The sequence below is a fragment of the Miniopterus schreibersii genome, assembly GCF_964146895.1.
Source record: "Miniopterus schreibersii genome assembly, chromosome: 6".
Lineage (NCBI taxonomy): Eukaryota > Metazoa > Chordata > Mammalia > Chiroptera > Miniopteridae > Miniopterus > Miniopterus schreibersii.
In genome coordinates, this window is record NC_138107.1 from 87263271 (window position 1) to 87285698 (window position 22428).

General features: G+C 50.8%; 1 protein-coding gene across 1 annotated transcript in view; it reads left to right on the top strand.

Annotated features, from left to right (window-relative positions):
* Positions 1-1959: 1959 nt before the first annotated feature.
* SLC22A3 (solute carrier family 22 member 3) overlaps positions 1960-22428 on the top strand; it is a 52699-nt gene continuing 32230 nt past the window's right edge. Inside the window, exon 1 of the mRNA XM_081140999.1 lies at positions 1960-2421. Coding sequence (XP_080997125.1) covers positions 2023-2421 — 399 coding nt within the window. The 5' untranslated portion in view covers positions 1960-2022. The remainder of the gene's footprint in view (positions 2422-22428) is intronic.

Genomic DNA, 22428 nt, shown 5'->3' on the forward strand with positions numbered 1-22428 from the left:
TTACTTTAGTTTATATATTTTGTCTTTGTATTGAAAGGGGAATAGAACTTGAATTCATTGCATTTTATAGCCAGGAAATGGTCTAAAGGCCTTAATTTTATACTTTTAGACAAAAAATTATTTATTGGCCCAACCAGAACTAGAAATTACTCTTTGACTGCAATATAGACTGGGAAAGTAAATATCTGCAACTTAAAAAATGTATATGAAGAAAAATTAATTCCAAAAGGAAAGTAATGAAATCAGCTAAGCCTCAACCCCCTTCGGGGTGACTCTGCTAACACAGGGCCCATCTCTCCAGACCCCCTTTCATGTATATATAGACTCTGGAAATGTCATTTACTCCACAGTGCTTGTTGAGTGGCTACAGTGTTACGGCATGTACTTGTGCCCAGGTAAAATAAATAATTATTTGTGCAAAGTAACAAACATCTGTATGTTACTTTACACAAAAGGGGTTGCATCCAATGCACTGTTAGGGCTGGTCTGTGAACTGTTGTTCCCTGTCTGCAATCGGATAAGTGCAGAAACTGTGAGAAACATTAAGAAACTTGGATACCAATCTGACGTCACCAAGACATCCAAGTGTGTGACTGCTGGACGGGTCTCCCTGGACAGGGTGTAGACCTGCTCCGATGCTGCTGTATGTGTCGTGAGAGGCAAACCGTTCATGACCAATAAGACCACATATTGGTCCGCAGCAGATTAGAAACAGACACAACCAAATAAGCATTCTCCTCTACCCCAGAGGGGCTGAGAAGCATCAGTGCTGAATGCAGCCTTCGTAACCTGCTTCCTTCACGTGTTGTGAGCATCATTCCATTCCAATAACTGCATCTCTTCAGCATAGTTTTCAGTTCAGTTTTTAAGTCCAATTGATGGAGAGGTGAGTCAAGTTTTAAGAGATGTCTGCGGCTTTCCCCAGCCTGCCTTCTCCCATTTGGAGACTGTCACAAACACCCCCGGAGGGTATGAGCTGGCAAGGGGATGAAACTGACTTGAAACCAGGCAGCCCAGAGTCCTTGGTCTGGACAGTAAGTCTGGGTTCTATTAGCCTCTCCAGGACCGAATGGAGACGAGAGGTAAGGTTAGGAGGCCTTTCTGAGGGTGAGGTAGAGGTCTGGGTTGAAGAGCTGGAGAGAGTCTCAGAAGACGCCTCAAGAGGTAGGAGGCTCCTCTAGGGCAGGGGGGCCCGGCCACCACCGGGAGAGGGATGCAGCCTAGAGGTGGCCAGGAACCTGGACAGGGACAGCCGGTCTGCAGCTCTGGGAGCGAATAAAGGAGTGGAAAGCAGCTCTTCAGACCAACCGACAGCACCACTTCTAGGCAGTTTCAGGCCCAGGGTGGGGTCGGGAGGCCCGGCTAAGGAAACCTGCCGGGCTTTGGTCAGGCCTCTGAACAGGGCGCTTGAGCTCTGCGGGTTGCCCAGCTGCCCTTTTGAGAAAGTTGGATAATCTCATATCGGATTCCGCGCGGTCTGGCTGTGCCATCGGGTCGGCTGCTCTGGGAGCCAGCTGCCCGGCGCCCCGGGGTGCGAGGAGCGGGCTCTGTGACCCAGGGGAAGGGAGCTGGAGGCGCCTCCCCGGGGCGCGCGTCCCCAGCCCCCCGGGGCGCCCTCGGGAGGCCAAGTCCGAGGAGCCGGGAGCAGCCGGGTGACCCTGGAGCCTTGTCCCGGGGCCCGGCCCGGTGCGGCTGCGGGGCAGGCTGCTGGCGGGGACCGAGCGGAGCCCCGCGCGGGGCCGGGGCTGTGCCTGTCGCCCGCGGTCCCGGGCGCTCGGCCAGGCGGCGCCGCCCCGGCCCCTCCGCGCGCCCCCCAGCCCCGCGGCGGCGCCCCCGGGACGCGGAGCCCGGGCTGCTGCGGGCGCCCCGGGGCGGAGGCCGGGGCTGCGCGCGCCAGGGCCTCGGGGCCGGAGGGCCGGCGGCTGGCGCGGCGCCCAGGGGCGTGCGGCGGGCGCGGGGGAGGCGGCGGGTAAAGCGGCGGGCGGCGGGCCCGCGGGCACTCGGCGGCCGGCGGCGCGCACCATGCTCTCCTTCGACGAGGCGCTGCAGCGCGCCGGCGAGTTCGGGCGCTTCCAGCGGCGCGTGTTCCTGCTGCTGTGCCTGACGGGCGTCACCTTCGCCTTCCTCTTCGTCGCCGTGGTCTTCCTGGGCAGCCGGCCCGAGCGCGTGTGGTGCCGCGGCCCGGGCGCCGCCGCGCTGGCCGCGCGCTGCGGCTGGAGCGCCGAGGAGGAGTGGAACCGCACGGCGCCCGAGCGCGCGGGCCGCGCCGCCTGCCGCCGCTTCCTGCTGGAGGCGGCCAACGCCTCGGCCGCGCTCAGCTGCGCCGACCCGCTCGCCGCCTTCCCCAACCGCTCGGCGCCGCTCGTGCCCTGCCGCGGCGGCTGGCGCTACGCCCAGGCGCGCTCCACGGTGGTCAGCCAGGTAGGCGCCCGCCGGACCCGCGCCCCGGGCCGGGCCGGGCGGGCTGCGCTCCCGGGGACCCACCTGCTCGCCCGCGCTCGCCGGGGCGCGTCCGTCGTAGATGCCCGGGGAGCGCGCTCCGAGCGTTTCCCAGCTAGTGAGCGAGCTCACGGGGGGAACCTGGGGTTCGGGGTGCGAGCGAAACTCGGAGTCAGGGGCTGAGACGCCTGCACGCGCCGCCCCGGGAACGGAGCAGCGGGTGGCACCCGCGGTCCCCGAGCGTTTGCGCGCCACGGGGAATGAGGGGCGCGGGCCAGGTCCCCACCGGCTCATGCGCTGCAGGGGGCGAAGGCAAGGAGAAAGCGAGCTTTGAAGGCAGCGCAGCCGCCCCCAGCTGCCAAAATCATGATCTGAAACACAACGGGACAAAGGTCGAGGCCCTCCCGGGAAACGATTTTGGTAAAACGGCTTTTGGGGCAAAGAGCAACATCGGAGAGAAGTTGGGAAAGCTGCCGTTTTGGAGAGTTTCAGCTTTTTCCCTGCTGGGGAGTCACAGGAAGGCAGCAGGAGAGGCTGCCGGCCTTATAAAGTGGCCCCCCCACCTCCCAGGGGTGGCTGCTGGGGTGGGGGGAGGTGGGGACAGCCCCCCCCCCTTTTCCTTGGGTGTGTATTGGGGGCAGGGCATTGGGGTGGGTGGCCCCTCACCCTCCCGGACAGGGCTGGCTGCAGGGATGAGCTCCCGGGAGCCTGGGTGGAAGGATGAGCAGTTTTATTGAATTTTGTCTGTAATCATAGCTCAATTTAATTTAGAAAAATGATTGAATGTGCTCAGGCAAATTGGGAAAGGAAAAAGTTTGTCTTTATTTATTGACATGAGCATTTTTTTAAGCATCTACTTGAGTGACGGGGGAAAACAGTGGAATTGGCGGGGACTCTTCTGCCGGAAATGGTGTTCTTTGGCCCGGTGGCCTCAGCTCTCTGGGGCTGGGACTGCAGGTCTTTGAGGACCTGCAGGCTCTTTAACGCCATCCGTGGATGAGTTAACACTGCACGTGGTCCTAGGCGAGGGGCTGTAGAGATTAAACCCGCAGCAGCCCAGGGGGCAGAGTCGTGTGCCTGTGTGTTTGAGGTGCTTCACTTTCTACTGCATCCACGGGGAGTGTCGGGGGGCTGCTCTCTAAACGGCCGTGGTCCTGTCGCTGGGGGTTTCACAGTTGAAATGATGAAGGGGACAGGGTGTGGACCTGGGTGGGAGCCTATTTGCTGTCACTGGTGCCTCCACCCAGCTGTGCTGCTGTGTCCCCGCTTCTGTACCGTTCGGCATGGCTGCTTAGTGCTCGCTCCCCGGGCCGAGCAGAAGACCTCGCTTGGAGAACAGATACCCAGCTTTTGAAGACATTTAAACTTACACAGAGTAAAATGAACCTTAAAAGCAAAATGCACGCACAGTTGAGTGGTGTTTCCGTGAGCAAACGTGATTTATGAACCTCAGAGATGGAAAACGCACAATACGTGAGTCAGCGCCTGGGCAGGCACTTTGGAAACGTCCTGGGGTGCCGGGGTTGTTTCAAGAATTCTGGGTTATTTCAAGGAGGGATGGATGGGGTTTTTGAAAGTCAGTGGCTCCAAAAGGCAGCATGGAAAGTGGAAGGTGAGGAGCCCAGGGTCCCGACTGTGGGCAGAGAGCTGGATGGCTTGGGCCGATCAACCTCTCAGGGCCTAGCGTCCCCACTGGTGGAATTTGGTTGGATTGAGCCCTTTAGAGTCCTACAGATGCCATCAGTGTCATCATTGGGTGGCTGCTCGGTGTGCTCAGAATGATGACAAAAATCTTTAAGGAAAAGTAAGACAGTATTTGGAACACACCCCTTAAGGCCACCAACAAGTTTTCGAAGTGTATTAGAGAAATTAAAAAAAAAAAATCCTTAGCTGTTCGCTTCCTCTGGTTTGTTTTTAATGTTTCTGATTCTTAAGAGGAAACCCCCAGTCTACCGGGGAAGTCCAGCGTCCAGAGCTCCCGCTCCGAGTCCTGCACGGCAAATGTTTTGCTGTCTTTGTTTAGAATATGAGCCGGTCCGCTTTGTTCTTCCACATTCTGCCAGAATGATTAAGGAACTTCGGTCTTATCTCTGGCTAACACTGTGTACCCAGTGTGCTCTTAGAGACTCCAAGTCGCGCATATTAATCACGGAAAGGGGTTCATAAGGCGGGAAGGCCACCAGATTCCAGAATGTCTCCGTATTGCTGTCCTAGGTCATCCTTGCCCGGTGTCGGGGAGATGTCATTGTCCCGGGTTTACGGAGGAGGCACCTGAGGCGGGAGATGTAACAGGACCTGCCGGATTCCCAGACCTATCTCTAGCCGAGTTGGGCTCAGGTCCAGGGGGCTTGATTGTAAATCGGTCCCCTCTCCTCCATGCGGCGCTCTGAGTCCTTGGAACAAGTCCAGGCGACGTGATAGCAGACCACTCACACTTCAGAGCCTGCGGGGAATCTCCTTGACCGTGCCGACTCCCTTGGTTCCCATCATGGCCCCTGGCGCATGTGCCATGTTGCTTTATTTCATGGTGCCAGGAGGCAGTCACCCAGACCAGCAGATGGGAGGCTGTGCCTTCATTTCCTAGAAGTGGCCCTCTGGACTCCTGATGGGAACATTGTAAAACGGGCACTTAAACTTCACCCACCCTCCTTCCATCGTTCGCAGCGCAGCAGGGCCAAGGCGTCAAGTCAGAGGGCAGTGCCAAGTGCCCAGGGTTTCGGTCCGCCTCCCGGGCTTGTTCCTGCGGCTCAAGGCAGGGCCGTGATTTCTCACCTGCACCCAGCTTCCTCAGTGCAGGCTTCCCCAGGGTCCGCCTCTCACCCTCGCCCGGCCCTCGGAACTGGGCGGGACAGGGCCTGATGGACGCACAGAAGCCCGAGCCCCCGGCACCCTAGTGCTTCAGGTCATCGCCAGGGAGTGTCTTTGAAACTGATGTCAGCGTTTTTAAGTGCTTGCTTGTATATCAGGAATCGGGGGGTGGGGTGGGAAGAACTTCTCTCTAATCCCTTACTGGGAACCAGGCTTCAGGGTGCCTTTAGAAATAGGCTCACCGGTGCTGGTTTGTCCCCTGCAGCCCGTTTTTCTCCCACAATCGAAGGAAAGCCCGTTTGAGGGAGTGGCTGCTCCGTTGAGGAGACCAGAGGCCGCCTCCATCTCCGGGGCTGTCCCTGTGCCACACGGGTGTGTCTCTGCTTTGCTTCTCTCACATCCGACCCACGACAAAAGGCCAACAGGGCGGGCCAGCCCCCCGACATCAGTGCCACCGCATTCTGTCCTCGCGGTTGGTTAAGCAGGGAAGAGCCCCGTCGTGGGTCCTAGAGAAAGGACTTCAGCCCGAGTTTCAGTCTGGACTGAATCTCTGATCTGCTCTGGGCACTTTAGAAAGATCTTAACATTTGCAGTGTTTTTTATCGCTAACGTTACTTGTGCCTTCCCTGATTTTTGATGAACCGACCTCACCAGGAGAACATCTGCCTTGTTATTACTTCAGAGGACCAACTGTGACCTTGTTCGGTTCTCTCTCATTAATTTCTCCTCTTTGTTATTTGCTCTGGTTTTTGGATCTGCTTTGGGTGTGCTCTTTCCAACTCAGTTGGATGCTCAGCTCGCGGAGTCCCAGCCTTCCTTTCCAGCCTTGTATCACATTGTATGCGGGAAACGTATTTATACGTTTTACGTTTTACATTGACTGGTAGTAGAGCGCGAGATAAAAACTACTTGCAAACAATGTGGTATTTAAAGCTATAGCTTTGCTTCTATATACTCTTTTGACTGCACCCAGCAAGTTCTGAGATGCAGATCTTAATTATTATTCCATCCTCAGGATTTTAAATTTCTATTATTATTTCTTCTTTGACCCGTGATTTATTAGGGGCTTATTTTAAATTTTCAAATGCGTGTTGATGTTTTAATTTTTTAATTGTTGATTTCTAATCTTACTTTGGCGTGGTCAGAAAGTGTGGTCTGTGTGATACTGCTTATTTGAATTTTATTGAAGCCTGCTTTGGGGCCGTCTAAGAGGTCAGGGTTTATAAACGTCTCATACCTGCTTAGATGAATGTCTAGTCTTTATTTGGTACAGGGTTTATAGATGTCCAATATTTAAAACTTGTTTATGCTGTTGTTAAAATATGCTAGATTTTAATCAACTTTCCATCTGCTAGATCTATCGAGAATAATTAGAGTATTGAAATTTGCCATTATGTTGGTGGGATTGTCAGTTTCTCCCTATTTTTCCAGCAGATTTTAGAAGTTATGTACAAGAGACAATTTTATTGGATGCATGTATGTACAAATTTAGAATTTTTAAATCTACATAGTGAATTGAACCTTTTGTTATAGTGTAGGGACCCTGTTTAGGTCCACAATGTATGTTATCTTAATGTCTACTTTGTCCGCTGTTACTATAGCGACTCCAACTTTCTTTTACTGACCTTAACCTCAGGCCTCAAGGACAAGGAGGCATCCAAGAGGAAAGGACCTCCAGTTCTTCTCATCTTCAACCTCATTTTATCTGTAGCAATTTATTAAATACCCTTGGGAGTGGGTCACCACCCACTGCATTCCTGTGGCCCACCCACAGAGATGTGGGATCAAGATCAGGAACCTTCATTTCTCACAGGAATGTGAGGCCCACACAGGCGTTCCGTGGACCACACATGGAAACACGCTGGGTGTTTCTCCATCTCGGGTGAAACAGCCTTCTGTGGGGTTGAAGCGAACGCCAGTTCCCCCAACACACTCTGCAGGCCTCGGGACAGAAGCACCAGCCCTCTCCCTGCAGGCGGGAGTCCCAGATGTTGTCTGATGCAATGCTGTGTTTATTTACAGAAAGCTTGGGGCTCTCCAGAGATGTTCAACTGATAGTAAAGTCCTGTAAGCTGTCAGGGTGATGTACCCACAGCTGAACCACTCTCCCCGGCATCTTAGCAAACCTTACAGTGGAGCTTTGGGAGAGGCAGGACACAACCAAATGGGATATACAACAGACATGTCTCTGCTTTTTGATGTATGGGTTTAAGATTCTTGGCATAAGGCAGTTTAGAATGGTGGAAGCTACATACATGTCCTTGGGGGTCAGAAAGATCTGGGCTTAAATCCCAGCTCTTCTTCTGTATTTCAGCTTCAAGGGCAAGTCATGGAATCTGCCTGAACCTCAGCTCCCTTAGCTCTAGAATGAGCATGATAACACCTGCCTTAGTGTTGGGTCTGACACAGGGATACAAAGTGCTTGGCTTCATGCCTGGCCCTACGTGATACTCAAAAAAATCAGTGCCTGTTAACATGTAAAGAGTCTTGAGCTAGTGGAGGTGAGGGAGAGAGTGAGGGAGTGAGCAGTGGGCCACATTGGACCCTGGAGCTGTAGTTTGCTGACCTCCGATTTAGCAAAATAAATTACGAATAAATTTGCCTTAAATATTAAAAAAAAAAAAAATTTCTTGAGTACTAACTCGCCCTTAGGGCAGAGAATGCCCTGTACTTGTCCCCTGGGACACACCTAGGTTATACTTCCCAGCCTCCCTTGCAGCTAAAGGAGTCCTATGACAGAGTTCTGGTCAGTGATGTTGGGAGAAGTGACATGTTGCACTGCCAGAATAACCTTCCTGCTCACAGTTCCCCTCTCCTCCCCCCCTCGCTGGCAGAGAATCCCAAAGCCCTAAAAGATGGTGGGGTCCTTAGGTGGAAGGAGATCCATGCCTACAAGCCTACAGGGAGTAGAACCCCCATCTTCTGCCCCTCCAACTCATCTGCATAGGAATGTGAAGTTGATGAGAAATAAACCTTCTTGTATCAAACCACTGAGATCTGGGGGTTGTTTGTTGCAACTCTTACTTTGAGCCGTCTCTGACTAATACAACATTTTAGTACAGTTCCTGTAGACTGCAGGCACCTAATAAAATGTTAAGAAAGCTAATTCCTGCAAGATAGTCCTCTCCTGGGTCCCCACACAAGGCCACCATGACCCTGCCCACGGGTGTGTCCAAGCCTCCAGGCCCCTGGCCTCTGCAGGCGCCCAGCTCCAGCCCCTCCTGGGTCCCCCTGGAGGTCCCCCTGGCTCTCCAACGTGCTGTTTCCTTTTCTCAAAACACCTTTCCTCTTCCTTCACGAAGCCCGTCCATTTTTTACCTAAAGATGCAGCTAAGAGTTGGCTATTTCAGAAATGCCTTCCGTGGGCACCTCGGGTGCCTGGTTTCCTCCCTCTGCCTAAACACCCTCCCTGTGTGCTGACTGAGCTCGCCACTGCCTCCCCTTAGACTGCAAGTTTCTCGAGGGCGGAGACCATGCTCACTATATGTGATGAAATTACATGGCGTTTAATAAATATTCTTGACAAAATTATATAGTGCGTAATAATAAAGTTTGTGATTAAATTTTGAGCAAACAAGAAAGGACCTGAGTGACAAGTGTGACCCCTTTTATGATTTTGGTGAGGCCAACCCTGTGACCTTCATAGATTGAAATAAGCTCTTCCCCACAGTGCTGCTGCTGCTTCTTTCTTTGGCATTAATTCTATAATTTAGAGAAAACGGACATTTTAAAGTTTTGGTCTGTTGAACGTGATATAGTTGATCTAATTTGAACATGATACATTGTAGCATTTTCTCTGGCATCATTCAGCTTCACTGATACTTTGTAGCATTTTCTCTGGCATCATTCAGCTTCGCTGAACGATGCATAGTTTTCAGCGAGAAGATCTTGCACAGGCCTCACTTGTTAATTCCCAGGTACTCGCAGTTTTCTCTGCACCACTGCGCAGCGCCGCTTCTTAATGACAGCCTCGAGGCCCTGTGTCTCCCCCCTCCAGACACCCACGAAGTCCAACAAATCATGGCGGGGGGGCACACTGCCCTGTAGAAACCGCCCCCCCCTGCAGCAGAGGGACACCCTGACCCGTCTGCATGTGGGCTCTGTTGTCCTCAGAATTCTAATTTGGGGGACGCCACCTGGGACATGGAGAGGACAGGAAGGAATCGCACGTCTGGCACTCTGGGGCCATCATTTATACGTGCTGACATCCATTGTGCAGAAAAGGCTTTTCTCAGCTGTCCTGGCACTTTTAGGCACATCTGTGTCGTCACCGAGAGGCGCTCCAGGAGCAGCTGGGCAGGCGCAGGGCCGGGGCTCGGCGAGGGGCCAGACTAGCCAGTCCAGGGGCCCCGGGTACCCCTCCGGGCTCCGCGGGGCAGCACACACCGCCCACCCCCAGACAAAATGACACCTGTCCAACATTTTTCTCATTTTTTTCTTTTTAAAACTATAATGAAGAAAGAATGTTTATTTCTACTCTGTGAGAGGAAAAGGCAAAGTCCCTTGAGGTTCTTGGGGTAGCTTTTTGGAAGGACAGTGATCGGTGAGATGGCCAGTGACGACTGAGGCCATGTGTCTAGGCGAGAGCAGCTCTGTGCCCTAACTTTTCTTTCCTGGGCTTGTGATAAAACAAGGTAACTGGCGCCGGTACCTGTGTAACCAGACAGAGAAACAGCCAGGGATGCAGTGTAGGGCTTATAAGATGAACAAATAAATTCGATTTTTAAATTTATTTTTTTAAACTTTAAACAACTCTTTATTTTTTAATTACAGTTTATATACGATATTATATTAGTTTCAGGTGTACAGCCCAGTGATTAGACATTTATATAACGTACTAAGTGATCGCCCTGATAAATCTAGTACCCATCTGACACCATGCATAGTTATTGAAATATTACTGACTGTACTCCCTGTGCTGTACTTTACATCCCAGTGACTATTCTGTAACTACCAACTTATACTTCTTAATCCCTTCCCCTTTCTCACCCATCCCCACAACCCCCCTCCCATCTGGCAACCATCAATATGTTCTCTGTATTTATGAGTCTGTTTCTGTTCTGCTTGTTTATTTACTTGTTTTTTAGCCACGTATAAGTAAATCACCTGGCATTTGTCTTTCTCTATCTGAACGATTTCACTCAGCACAGTACCCTCTAGGTCCATCCGTGTTGCTGTAGATGGCAAGATTTAATTCTTTCTTATGGCTGAGTTGTAGTCTGTTGTATACATGTACCACATCTTCTTGATCCATTCACCTATCGATGGACACTTAGGTTGCTTCCATGTTCTGGCTATTGCAAACAATGCTGCAATAAACATATGGATGCAGATGTCTTTTCATTTTAGTGTTTTGGTTTTCTTTGGATAAATACCCAGAAGTGGAATTGCTGGGTCCTTCTTTGTCTCCTGTTATATAGCCTTTGTTTTAAAGTCTCTTTGTCTGGTATAAATTTGTTTGTTTGTTTCCATTTTCATGAAATATCTTTTTCTATCCCTTTACTTTCAGTCCCTGTGTGTCTTTTGATCTGAAGTCAGTCCCTTGTAGGCAGCGTATATAAGGGTCTTGTTTTCTTACCCATTCAGCCTTCATAGGTCTTTTGATTGGAGCATTTAATCCATTTGCATTTAAAGTAATTGTTGATAGACATGTATTTATTGGCATTTTATTATTTATCTTTTAATTTTTTTTTCTTTTCTTTTTCTTTTAAAGAAGACCCTGTAACATTTCTTGTAGTGCTGGTTTGGTGGTGATGAACTCCTTTAGCTTTTTCTTGTCTGAGAAGCTCTTTATCTGGCCTTCAATTCTAAATGATAGCTTTGCTGGGTAGAGTAATCTTTTCATCACGTTGAATATTTCTTGCCACTCCCTTCTGGCCTGCAAAGTTTCTATTGAGAAATCAGCTGACAGTCTTATGGGAGCTCCCTTGTAGGTAACTAACGGCTTTTCTCTTGCTGCTTTTAGGCTTCTCTTTTTGTCTTTATCTTTGGCATTTTAATTATGACGTGTCTTGGTGTGGGTCTCCTTGGGCTCATCTCTGTTCTTCCTGAGTTTGTATGTCTATTTCCTTCGCCACATTAGGGATGTTTTCCGTCATTATTTTTTCCTATAGGTTTTCAATTTCTTTCTCTCTTCTCCTTCTGGCACTCCCACGATGCTAATGTTGGTATGCTTGAAGTTGTCCCAGAGGCTCCTTACACTATCCTCATTTTTTTTTTTTTCCTGTTTTCTTTTTGATGTTCTGATTGGGTGTTTTCTACTTCCTTATCTTCCAAACTGCTGATTTGTTTTTCGACTTCATCTACTCCCCTGTTGATTCCTTGTAATGTATTCTTCATTTTAGTTAATGTATCCTTAATTTCTGACTGGTTCTCTTTCATGTTTTCTAGTTCTGTTTTTATGTTTCCTATCTATTAGTTGAAGTTCTCACTAAGTTTATCTACTGTTTTCCTAAGTTCACTGAGCATCCTTATAACCAGTGTTTGGGACTCTGCATCTAGTAGATTGATTGTCTCCCTTTTGTTTAGTATTTTTTCTGGAGAGTTGTTGTTGTTTTTTTCCTGTTCTTTCATTTGGGACATGTTTCTTTGTCTCCTTATTTTGGCTGCTTCCCTGTGTTTGTCTCTATGTATTAGATAGAGGGGCTATGTCTCCTGGGCTTGGGAGAGTGGCCTTATGTAGTGGTCTTATGTAGAGTGGCCCTATAGGACCCAGTGATGCAGCCTCCCTAGTCACCCGAGCTAGGCCCACCCAGTGTGCCCCCCCTCCCATGTGGGCTGTGTGCACCCTCCTGTTGTAGTTGAGCCTAGATTGCTGTTGACACCTCAACAGGGAGGATTTACCCTCAGGCCAATTCACTGTGAGGACTGGTTGCAACCATCATGGAGGGTCAGCTATGCAGGAGCTGACACCATGGAGCAGGACTTACTTCAGTGGGGCTCTGGTGCCTCCTGAGTTCACACCCTTGAGTTTGTCGCTTGTGGAAGTGGTTGGGTGGTACTTCAACATTGTCTGAAGCTATCCACTGGGTGCTCTGGCTCTAGGGCCTCTCGGCATGAGCTACAAAGCAAATGGCTGCTACTTGAGCTGCCTTGGAGGTGCCCAGGGGAGGCCGACCTGTGAACCAAAGCCAGCTGCAGCTAGTGGTGGGCCTGGGCCATTTAGTGAGAGGTGTGGGGCATGCCAAGGCCAGATGCTGCTTGTTTGAGAGATTTCAGGAGAGCTCAAAGCATGAGCTGAGAGAGGCCGTTTGTATGGAAAAGCCAGTGGAAACCGCTTGGGTGGACCTGTAAGTTGGGTGAGGCAGGGTCTCAGGAAATCACAGCAAGGGTGAACAGTGATAGCCAGGTTGATGGAGACTCAGATACGGTGCCTACCTCGCACTCTGAGGTGAGAGGGCCCAGAAAAGGAACAATGGCGTCTGCCAGTACTTCTGTTTGAGAGAAAGCTGGCTCCCAGCTCTCACCCTGATGCCAGACAATTAAGTTCTTCCTTGTAGTCCCCAGTGCCTTTCAACCTGCTGCCCAGCCCTGGAGCTCAGAGCAAGTCTATCGGCAAGTAAGTCTGTGCATGGGCCCTTTAAGAGGAATGCCTGGGACACCAGCAGCCCTCCGTCTCCCTCAGCCTCAATCCCTACTGATTTTTACAGCCAGAAGTTATGGGGACTTTTCTTTTCGGCATTGGAACCCTGGGCTAGGGGGCCTGGTGTGGGGCTGGGATTCCTTGCTCTTCAGGGGGGACCTTTGAAGGGGAGATATGATTCCTGATTTTTATTTGCTTTATGTGGGTATGTTCCAGGTCTGCCCCTCTTACCAGTCTCATGTGGCTTCTTCTTTGTATCTTTAGTTGTAGGACTTCTGTTCAGCTAGGTTCCAGGCAGTTCTGAATGATGGTTGTTCTGTAATTTTGATGTGGTTGTCTGAGGAGGCGAGTACCACGTTTACCTATGCCACCACCATCCTGACCAGAACTCCCTGATTTTAAAACACTCTTACAGTTTAACTCTAAAAACTATGTTTAGGAAATTAAAAATGAAAGTCGGGGAATGAGCATGGTGATTACTGTTGATTTTTTTCTAAAAGCTTGGGTCCTAGTCTCTGACTAATTAGTGAAGCATCCGTGGTGGAAAGGGTGCTGATCCAGTACCCAGGAACCCGGTTACTGTGCGCGGTTGGGGGCCACGGGCAACGTCTTTGGACCACTGCTTCCTTATCTGAGGAAAACAGTCCATTGTCACTTGATTTCCAAGGTTCTCTACCTCTATCATTTCTACAGCAGTTTGTTTCCAGGTCCCTAACTTAAAACCTAGAGGTGTTAGTTTCCAGAAGTGAGGATGGACTCTCCCCCAGGACTGCTTTCTTTCTGGCCGGCCTGCTGCGCTGTGAGAGATGCCCACAGGAGGAGAGGGGAATGGACACGTGGGTGTCGCTGGCACTCTGAATCAGGGACCCATGCTGCCTTCTCTCATGTTTGCTCGAGACCCTGAGCCTGTGGAGAGCCTGAGGAGGGGCCGTGGGTTGGCCATCCACACAGTGGAAGCCTCCCGAGGGAGGCAGCGGGGTGAAGACCTGACTTCAGAAATGAAAATGATTATTTTGATGCCAAGCCCTGTCTTATGAGGCAGGCGACCTCCCAGTAGGATTGGTATAGGGCAGGAGCAGGGGAGATGACCCAGTGACAGGTGAGTCTGTCCATTTTATCAGCAATCACTGGGCCAGAAAGTTTTAGAGAATAATATGGAAAAATAAATGAGCCTCACAAGCCTGTCAATAGCCACGCCCTTTAGTCTCAATTAGATGGTTATTTAACACAGACTAAATCTTTAACTGAAATGTTAAAAGAATGAAGTATTTTAAGTAATTCTGACAAGATTGTATCTGTTTAGGGGTATGTAACATTTCTTTTATGGGTTTTGTTGTTAACTTATCTTGTATTTATTTCTAAGAAATTCTAAAAATAAGTGTGGGAAACTATGTCTTCTAGTTTCCTAGAAAATAGTTCAGAGAAAAAATTCGGAGGCTTCAAATAATGTGAGCAGTAGGACCCGTGCCTTGTCACAGTGTTTACTGTTACTGTACGGAAAATAGCAAACCAGCGGACGCGCTCTCCCCGCCCAAGTGGTTGGAGAGTTTCCCTTCTTGGTCGGTGTCGGCTGTGTTAGCAGTTGTATGTTGAGAAATAATTGTTTACTTCTTGGCTTCCCAAGGCAGATGTAGGAGTTTCACATATAAGACGTAATTAGTATGTCAGAGCGCGGCATGCAATTCTATTTCATGCGCAGTGGAAGTCTGTATCACCCGTTTGTGCAACACAGAGGCAGACTGGTAAAAGGGTGCCTTCCGTGAGATGCCATCGGTGCCGTGGTCCGGCGTGAGAGGCCCAGGTCAGGCCCGTGTAAGAGGCAGATGCTCCGGCGCCTTGTCAGGTGTCTGGCCGGAGGAGAGGAAGCGAGACGGAGCGTGAGCCCGGGTGCTCAGGACGATGGGACCCGTGGGACGGTGTCGTGTGCGTGACGTCCGACGGCTCTGAAAGTCCTTGCTGTTAGTGTCGTCGGGTGTCTGGAGTTAGAGCCCGTGTGTCATAGCTCAGGAGGCTAAGGCGATTGCGGCCTCCCGAGAGAAGACAGGACACCCGTGACCCGGTCGGCGCCGACCCCGGGCAGGGCAGGGAGGCTCCCTGGGGACGCGGCTCCTCCGTCCGTGCTCTCGGCAGCGCCCTGCTGGACGGCGGTCGCGGCTCAGATGCCCATCCAGCCGTGGCTGATCCCCTGCGTGCGCACGGGGCGGCTCTCATTTCACCCGCCCTGCCAGCTGGAAGCGGGCAAGGCCACAGCCCAAGACGAGACAGCGCGCGTGTCCCGGCCCCTCTGGCAGGATGTGAGCCCACGCCGCCGAGACACCAGTAGAGGGGCGAGGCGCCGGACGCCCCCGTGCCAAAGAGCGCAGCAGGTGGGTGGGACACGGGATCGTGGAGGAGGCTGCGCTCGCTGTGGATGATGTTCTGGAAGCGGTGCTTTGCAGACGTGTATGAGAAATGAGTTTCCTTTCATTGTTCTCAAGTGAGTGTTTCAGAGCAAACACGCATAGGGAAGCCGCTTGGGTAATTGAAAATATTAGAATCCCGGCCCCGGCCCGCACGGCTCACCGGTGAGATCACTGTGCCCCCACTGAGGGGTCACAGGTTCGATTCCCAGTCCTGGGCACGCTCCTCGGTTGCAGTTTTGACCCCTGGCCCGGTCAGGGCGTGTGTGGGAGGCGACCAGTGGATGTGTCCCTCTCCCATCGACGTGCTCGTGTCCCCTTTGCCGGCTTCTCTGCCACCGCATTTGAACACACTCAAGTGCATCTTCTCAGTGGGACCCCGTCCCGACGCCCACGTGTCCTGGCCACCGAGGACACCTGCTTCCCCTCCCAGGCGCTTCTGGAAGAGCTCATTGCCTCCTGTGGCCTCCGCCCTCTCCCCTCCTTTCTCCCCTCCACCCGGCGTGACCCCTCCGTCCCCACCGTTCCCCGGACTCAGCCCCACCAGGGCCTCCGGCACCCCGGCCGCCGCGCGCGACCCCCTCGTTCCTGGTCCGTGTGTAGCCGCGGGACCCGAGCCGTTGCGGGCCGCGCGTCCTGGTCCTGCCCGCCCGCTCCCTCGGGCCTGCCCTGTGCAGCCTGCGGCGGGGCCAGCGCGGGCACAGCTGGGCGCAGCTGGGCCCATCTGCCGTCCCGCTCCCTTCCAGGACCTGTAAGCGACCCCGTTGGTAAAATGTTGAAGCAACTTGGGCCGATTATCAGGGCTTTCATCATCTGCTCCGTCCGCATTCTTTCCAAGCGCCCGCCTGGAGCACACGCTCTCGGGAGCTTTTCCTCTGCTGCCTTCGTCTCGCTGTTGGTCTTTACTTTCCCAGCGACACCCCGTCTGGAACCAACACAGCCCTCGAGCCTGACAGCGTGTTGGTGTTTTCTCCCCGAACGTCCGCCTTGACTTGTTCAACCCTCTTACCGAGGCCAGAACTCGTTCGCATTTCAGGAAATCAGGTAAATGAGGCCGCTGCAGCTGCTGCTGTTCCCCAGGCCCCCAGGAAGACCTTTAACTCACTCGTGGGTCAGGGAAGCCGTATCAGGCCGCACGGCCGTGTGGGCCGCCCGCAGAGCGGTCCCAGCGACACGCTGCGGCTCCCGTGGGCCGCGGCACAGCATTTTCACCCCCGCCCCCGGCGTCCGTCAGCGGCTGAGTGGGTGAGGCCACGGAGTCCCATGCAGCCACGGAGGAGGGTGAAGCCCTACCGCGCGCAGCAGGCACGGGCCCGGCGGGCACTGTGCTGAGGGAGAGATCGGACGGCCGGCCGGTGATCTCACCTGTACGTGGAACCTAAAACGCAAAGCGAAAGGACAGCAGAACAGAAACAGACTCAGATACGGGGACATTCCGACGGTTGCCAGGTGGAGGGGGCGTCGGGGGCGGGTGAGAGAGGGGAGGCGTCAAGTACTAATTGGCAGTCACAGAGCAGCCGCGGCGTGGAAAGCACAGCACAGGGAGTACAGTCAGTAATGCCCTAATAACTGGGGTCGGATGGGTGTGAGGTCTATCGGGCGATCACTGAGTCAGTTATATCAAGTCCAATCGCTGGGCTGTACGCCTGAAACGAATATAATGTTCCATGTCAACTGTAATTGAAAAAATTTTAAAAATTACCTAAAAAAAAAAAAGAATTGTGCATCTTAGTTTTAAAATTATGTTTGTGTTGAAAAGGAGAGAATGCCCTAGACCAGAGTGTCACCTTGACTGTCTTTCTCTTGGCTCAGGCTGGGCCAGACAACGGAAAACAGACCACGGCTGAGACTGTAGTAGTGACGTTGACACTTCCCCCAAGCCGCTGGTTCTAAGGGCAATACGAAACTTTGAGAGCAACGCTTCAAGAGAAAGAAAACCCCACTGCTATGATCCCAACATTGTTTTTTGTTGTTTTTTTTTTTTGCATTATACCAGTGGCAGAAAATTTTAGAGCAAAATGAGGCACTACTCAACGGCCAAAATTGATGGCGATAGCTCACGTACTAAAATGATAGTTTAATGAAGTCTATGTAATTATTAATGTCTGTTTATTTAAAGGAGAATGACAGGCTGGAAGGCCATCCTGAATGATGCAATCCTTGTGCCCTGGAGCTGGGACACTCGGAGTGCAGCCCAGTTCCGACCCGCCTTCGGTTGGGACATCCTAAGGACTGTGGGACGGGCACTGCTGGGCAGGGCGAGTGTGTGTGTGTGTCCTAGAAACACTATTCAGTTATACAGACAACAAAGCTGTGTCTCCACTTTGGGTCCAATAATTATAAACTTCACAGTCACAACAGGGAAATGTTCACAAAGCTTCGATGTCGAGGTGGAATTTAATCAATAATCTTGTTGTCCTTGAAGCTCTCTACCAAAACTCCTGGCCAGAACTTTCCTAGGATTATGTGTTTTCTCCAGTCCCTTTTCCTGATTCTCACCCATTAGAAATTTTATAAAAAGAAATGTGTTGTCAAACCCCACATATTCTTGCTTGTGGTCACATGCACACCGAGGGAACAAAACGCGGGAGATGCGAGCACAAGGCGGGGAGGCAGAGGGCGCTGGCCCGGGGTTTGGCCGCGAAGGCGCTTGGGTTTGGCTCTGCGGTTTTCTTTGTTTGGCTCCGTTTATCGTTTTTGCCCCTCGGGCGACTCGTTGACTTATCCAGACAGTAGCTCTTGCTCTTCTCGTTGGCTTAGCCGTTGTCATGTTTCTCCTCCCACACTTTCCATCGCCGGTCTGCCCCTCTCCTAACCGAGCAGAACTGTTTACTGATACAAGTATCCTGGTGTCTCTACCGCTCATTCCATGTGCACGGAATTGGAAGATACCGGACAGGAAAGCACGGACCTTTAACACGGTCTGTTCAGCGTCTCCAAATTTGACGTGCAAACAAAACTAAGGCTCAGAAGATTCTAGAATGACGTGGTAAAGTCAGAAAGGTGGTGAAAAGATTAGAGTATGGCTTTCTAATATTTATATCAAAATCAGTGATTATTTTTTTTTTTTTAATAATTTAAAAAAAGACATGTTAAACTGGGAAAATGCCCAAGATTTAAATTCTGCAGGCTCGCTTTAGCTGGTTTGCTCAGTGGTTAGAGCACCAGCCCTCAGACGGAAGGATCCCGGGTTCGGTTCCAACCAAGGGCACATGCCTCGGTTACAGGCTCGATCCCCGGCCAGGGTGCACGCGAGGGGCAACCAATCCATGTGTCTCCTTGTTTCTCTCTCTCTCTCCCCCCCCCCCCATTCCACTCTCTCAGAAAAGCAATGAAAATAATATCCTCAGGTGATGATTAGACGAGATCGGGCACGTTCAGGGTGGTAGGGCCGTTGACTCCTCAGGTGCTGATTAAATAAATAGACAGAGAACTTCTGCAGGCGACTCTCCTAGTCCGGGCAAGCTGGTCTTTATGTGGCCCTGTTCCTGGTGTTTCATCAGCGCGGCAGCGATGTCATAAGAGTGGATGTCATTAGGAAATACATAGGCTCCTGGCCGAGTCTCAGAGGCGTGCGTGTTACTCCCCGCTCTGACCAGACTATGAAAACCCCTGGCAGCTGCGGTTTCCAAGTGGAGAGAACGTGTTACTCATAACTTCGAAAGACAGAAACGAAAACCTCGTAAGATGTAACGGGCCCTTTCCTCCTTGCTGAAATTCCTCTGCAGGGAATGCCTCGGGGACAGTGATACGTATCAGGACTCCGTGCCATCTCGAGGGGCAGATTTCTGAAAGGGACTGGGGGCCAGGTGTCCCCGGAGAGGCCAGCGGTTAGCAGTTGGGCGTCACCTCATGCCCTGCCCGGGAGGTGGGCGGAGGGTGTCTGTCTTTCTTTCCTAAGAGCAGATAGGGAAGGTCATGTGTTCACTGTCCTCGACGTACCAGGGGTACCACGGGACATTTTTCTCAAATAAAAAGTGAATATGTTCTTCCATTCGTTCAGTAGGCCGACTTGTCATTTGTTGATGGTTTCCTTTGCTGTGCACAAGCTTTTTAGTTTGATGTAGCCCCATTTGTTTATTTTTTGTATTGTTTCTTTTTCCCTGAGGAGATATATCAGAAAAAATATTGCAAAGAGAAAATTTTACAAGGCAGAACAATTTTTAAAAGGCATTCCTTCTAATACCCCACTAGGACCTGATGTTACTCTAAGGGAGATTATTACTTGAGTGGTAGCCCATAAGGACAGATGCTCAGCAGACCCGCGTCAGGGAGTGTCCACTGCGAGGTGTGGATTTGGGGCATTAGGTGTTATGGTTTATACTGTAAAGCAGGTTCCACAGAAGCCGACTGCTCTCTCGCACTCGGGGCCGGCCTGGGTCTCTGACAAAATGAGAGTCGGATATTGTGCGTAACTAAATGAATGGTGTTTTAGAGGGAAATTAGATGCGTATATTGTCTTAAACACTAGTAGTTAAAAGTTATCCTACCATACCTTCGAGGCTTAACATATATATCGAAACATACATTTAATTAAGCTTAAGAAAGAAGCAGTTTAATGTAAATTTGTTTATTTTCTTTTCTTAAATTATGTCTTTACGACTCTTAGGAGTAGCGATAGAGACCCCTTGTCAGCAAAGAGATACTTTAATGTCCGTTTTTAGGCATCATTTTTCTACCAATCTGGAGAGCTGAGCCAGAAAGTGGGTTAACATGATGTGGACGGGTCGGGGCAAAGAGAGCACCGGAAACACCTTACCTCTGGGCCTCTGAGTGGAAAATTCTGAAGGACCTATTTATATCAGTAGAAGCTATTTAATCTTCTGAATTAAATAAGACATTCATTTTAGAATTATTTTATAGTCCAAAAGCTCATTTCATATGATTTTTTAGATGTGGAAAGTTTAATATGCTAATGTAGGTAGTATGCGATTAGAACCAAAGTATGCTAATTCCCAATTTTATCTAACTTAATTAGTACTTAACAAAGGAAATGAAAATTCAGACTCACTTTCTCACTTACCTGACTGCTTTTCGCAACTCAGGTACAGCTCGGGTGATAGAGCCAAAGCCCTTCCTGCTGATGACGTAAGAGAGCGCAGCCTCAGGCTGGCAGGCCAGCTGGAAATTAGGGTGGGAGGTTCCCCAGAAGCAGGGGAACCACAGGAAGCACGAATCCCGGAATCTGAATATAACCTCTTCCCAGATCCCACAGGTGACCGCCAGATGGGCAGGTTGTACAAAGCAGCCGCCAAGAACCATAAAACTGAGCTGAGTTATCAATTGCTTTACATCACAGGGTGTCAGAGTTCGCAGTTTAAGTCCAGACAAGTTAAGTTCCTACCTTAACAAAAGCCTACAGTCATTGGAAGAGCACACCAGGAGTCAGAGAGGCTGAAGTGACCATTACCCGCCAGCTTTCAGCCCTGTCCTGTGACATCTCAAGCCAGCAGGACGTAGGAAGAACAGGACATGTGGCCCTGCCGGGGAACGAGACGGTGGGCAGAGAGGGCGAGGGCAGCCGGTAGGGACTGACTCTCGCGGTCGCAGGTGTTGGATCCGGTCCCCACTGACCTCAGGAAGGCTATAAACACAGTCAACCAATTAAACAACATTCAAAGAATTAGAGGCAAAATGGCCTTAATGAATAATAGAGAATCTCAACAGGGAAACAGAAACTTACACATGGACATTCTAGAGCTGAAAATACAATAACCTGAGGGGAAAATTCACTAAATAGGCTCGATAGCAGGTTGGAAACAGCGGAAGGAAGAACACGTGAGCTTGAAGGCAGATCCACAGAAATGCCCTAGACCTGAGGAAGGAAAAAGATCTAGAGGAGCAGCCCCTCAGGGCCCGGGAGGGCGGTCTCAGGCGCCCCGCCCCCGAAGCCCCAGTTCTGCCGTGCGGTGGGCTCCGGCTCGGGCTGGAAGGGCAGCAAGGGAGACCCGCACTCCGCCGCGGGGACGCGGTCGCCGGACCCGGGTTTGCCTGGGCTAAGAGTGTAAGGGGCTTATCTCTATCTAGAGAGACGTTCTTGGTTGGTGTTTTTGCATTTTTACTCATTTCCTAAATTTCATGGGAAACTAAATATCGTTGAAAGACTTCTAAGAAGACAGTCTCCACCCCCCACCCGCAATCATCTCCGATTCCCCACTAACGATTATTTCAGACGTAGCCGTCGGCAGAGCACCCACTCGTCCACCCCATTCCGAAAGCTTTCTGTACACAGGGCGCTCAACCCTGGAGACCCCTCCTCCGCCCTCCTGGCCGTGCTCGCTTCTTTTCCCTCGTGGAACTCTTTCCCACCCTTCTCATCTATGGCTTTACATTCAGTATAGAATTTCTTTGTTTTCCCAAAGCGGGTGTAGTTTTACATTTTTTCTGCGATACATAAAAATAATACATTCTCCATGCAAAGAAAACACAAAAAATGTGTGAAAACAAAATCACCTGTCGTCCAACCGCTCAGAACTTTTCAATGGCCTTAATGGGTGCCCCTTTCTTCTGATATTTACACATATATGTTTAAATACAGGGTTTTTTTTACATCTATGGAATCACATGCCTTGTTTTATAATCTGATTTTTAAATCTACTGCAATGTGAATTTCCTTCCATTTCAATAAATATAGACCACTAGCCGATTTCAGTCACTCAGCAGAGAAAGCCGAATCCCCAGCTCGGGGCAGCGATGGAGGGAGAAGGGCATTTGGGGGGAGCAACAAAAACAAACAGACAGACTCTCACCTTAGATGTGGGGGCCGAAGTGCAAGTGCCCGCAGAACGGTGGCACCTCTGCTGTCTTCCGCCACCCGCCACTCATGTCACCTCTTTCTCCCACTCGCAGAATCCCTCTTGTCCTTAGACATTCTCGGTTATTTAGGGAAATCGTAGACATTTTAAGAAGAGTAACTGCATGTCTTCACTGCAGAGAAACAAATGGCTTGAACTTCTGAGATCGAGGGTGCGTCGTGAAGACGTCAGTCAACGACCAGGCACTATGATTACTAAAGTAGACCTGGTTTTTCCTTTCTCCCAACTTCACAAGCTCAGACAAGAGGGCATCTACTTAAGGGACATCTGTCCATCATGTTTTGACGTTTACTTACTTAATCGAACATTAAAGCATGGCTGTTAGTAACCTGGGAGAACAGCTTATCTGACAGGTGCGGCCCTATAAGCCTTTTATCACACAGGA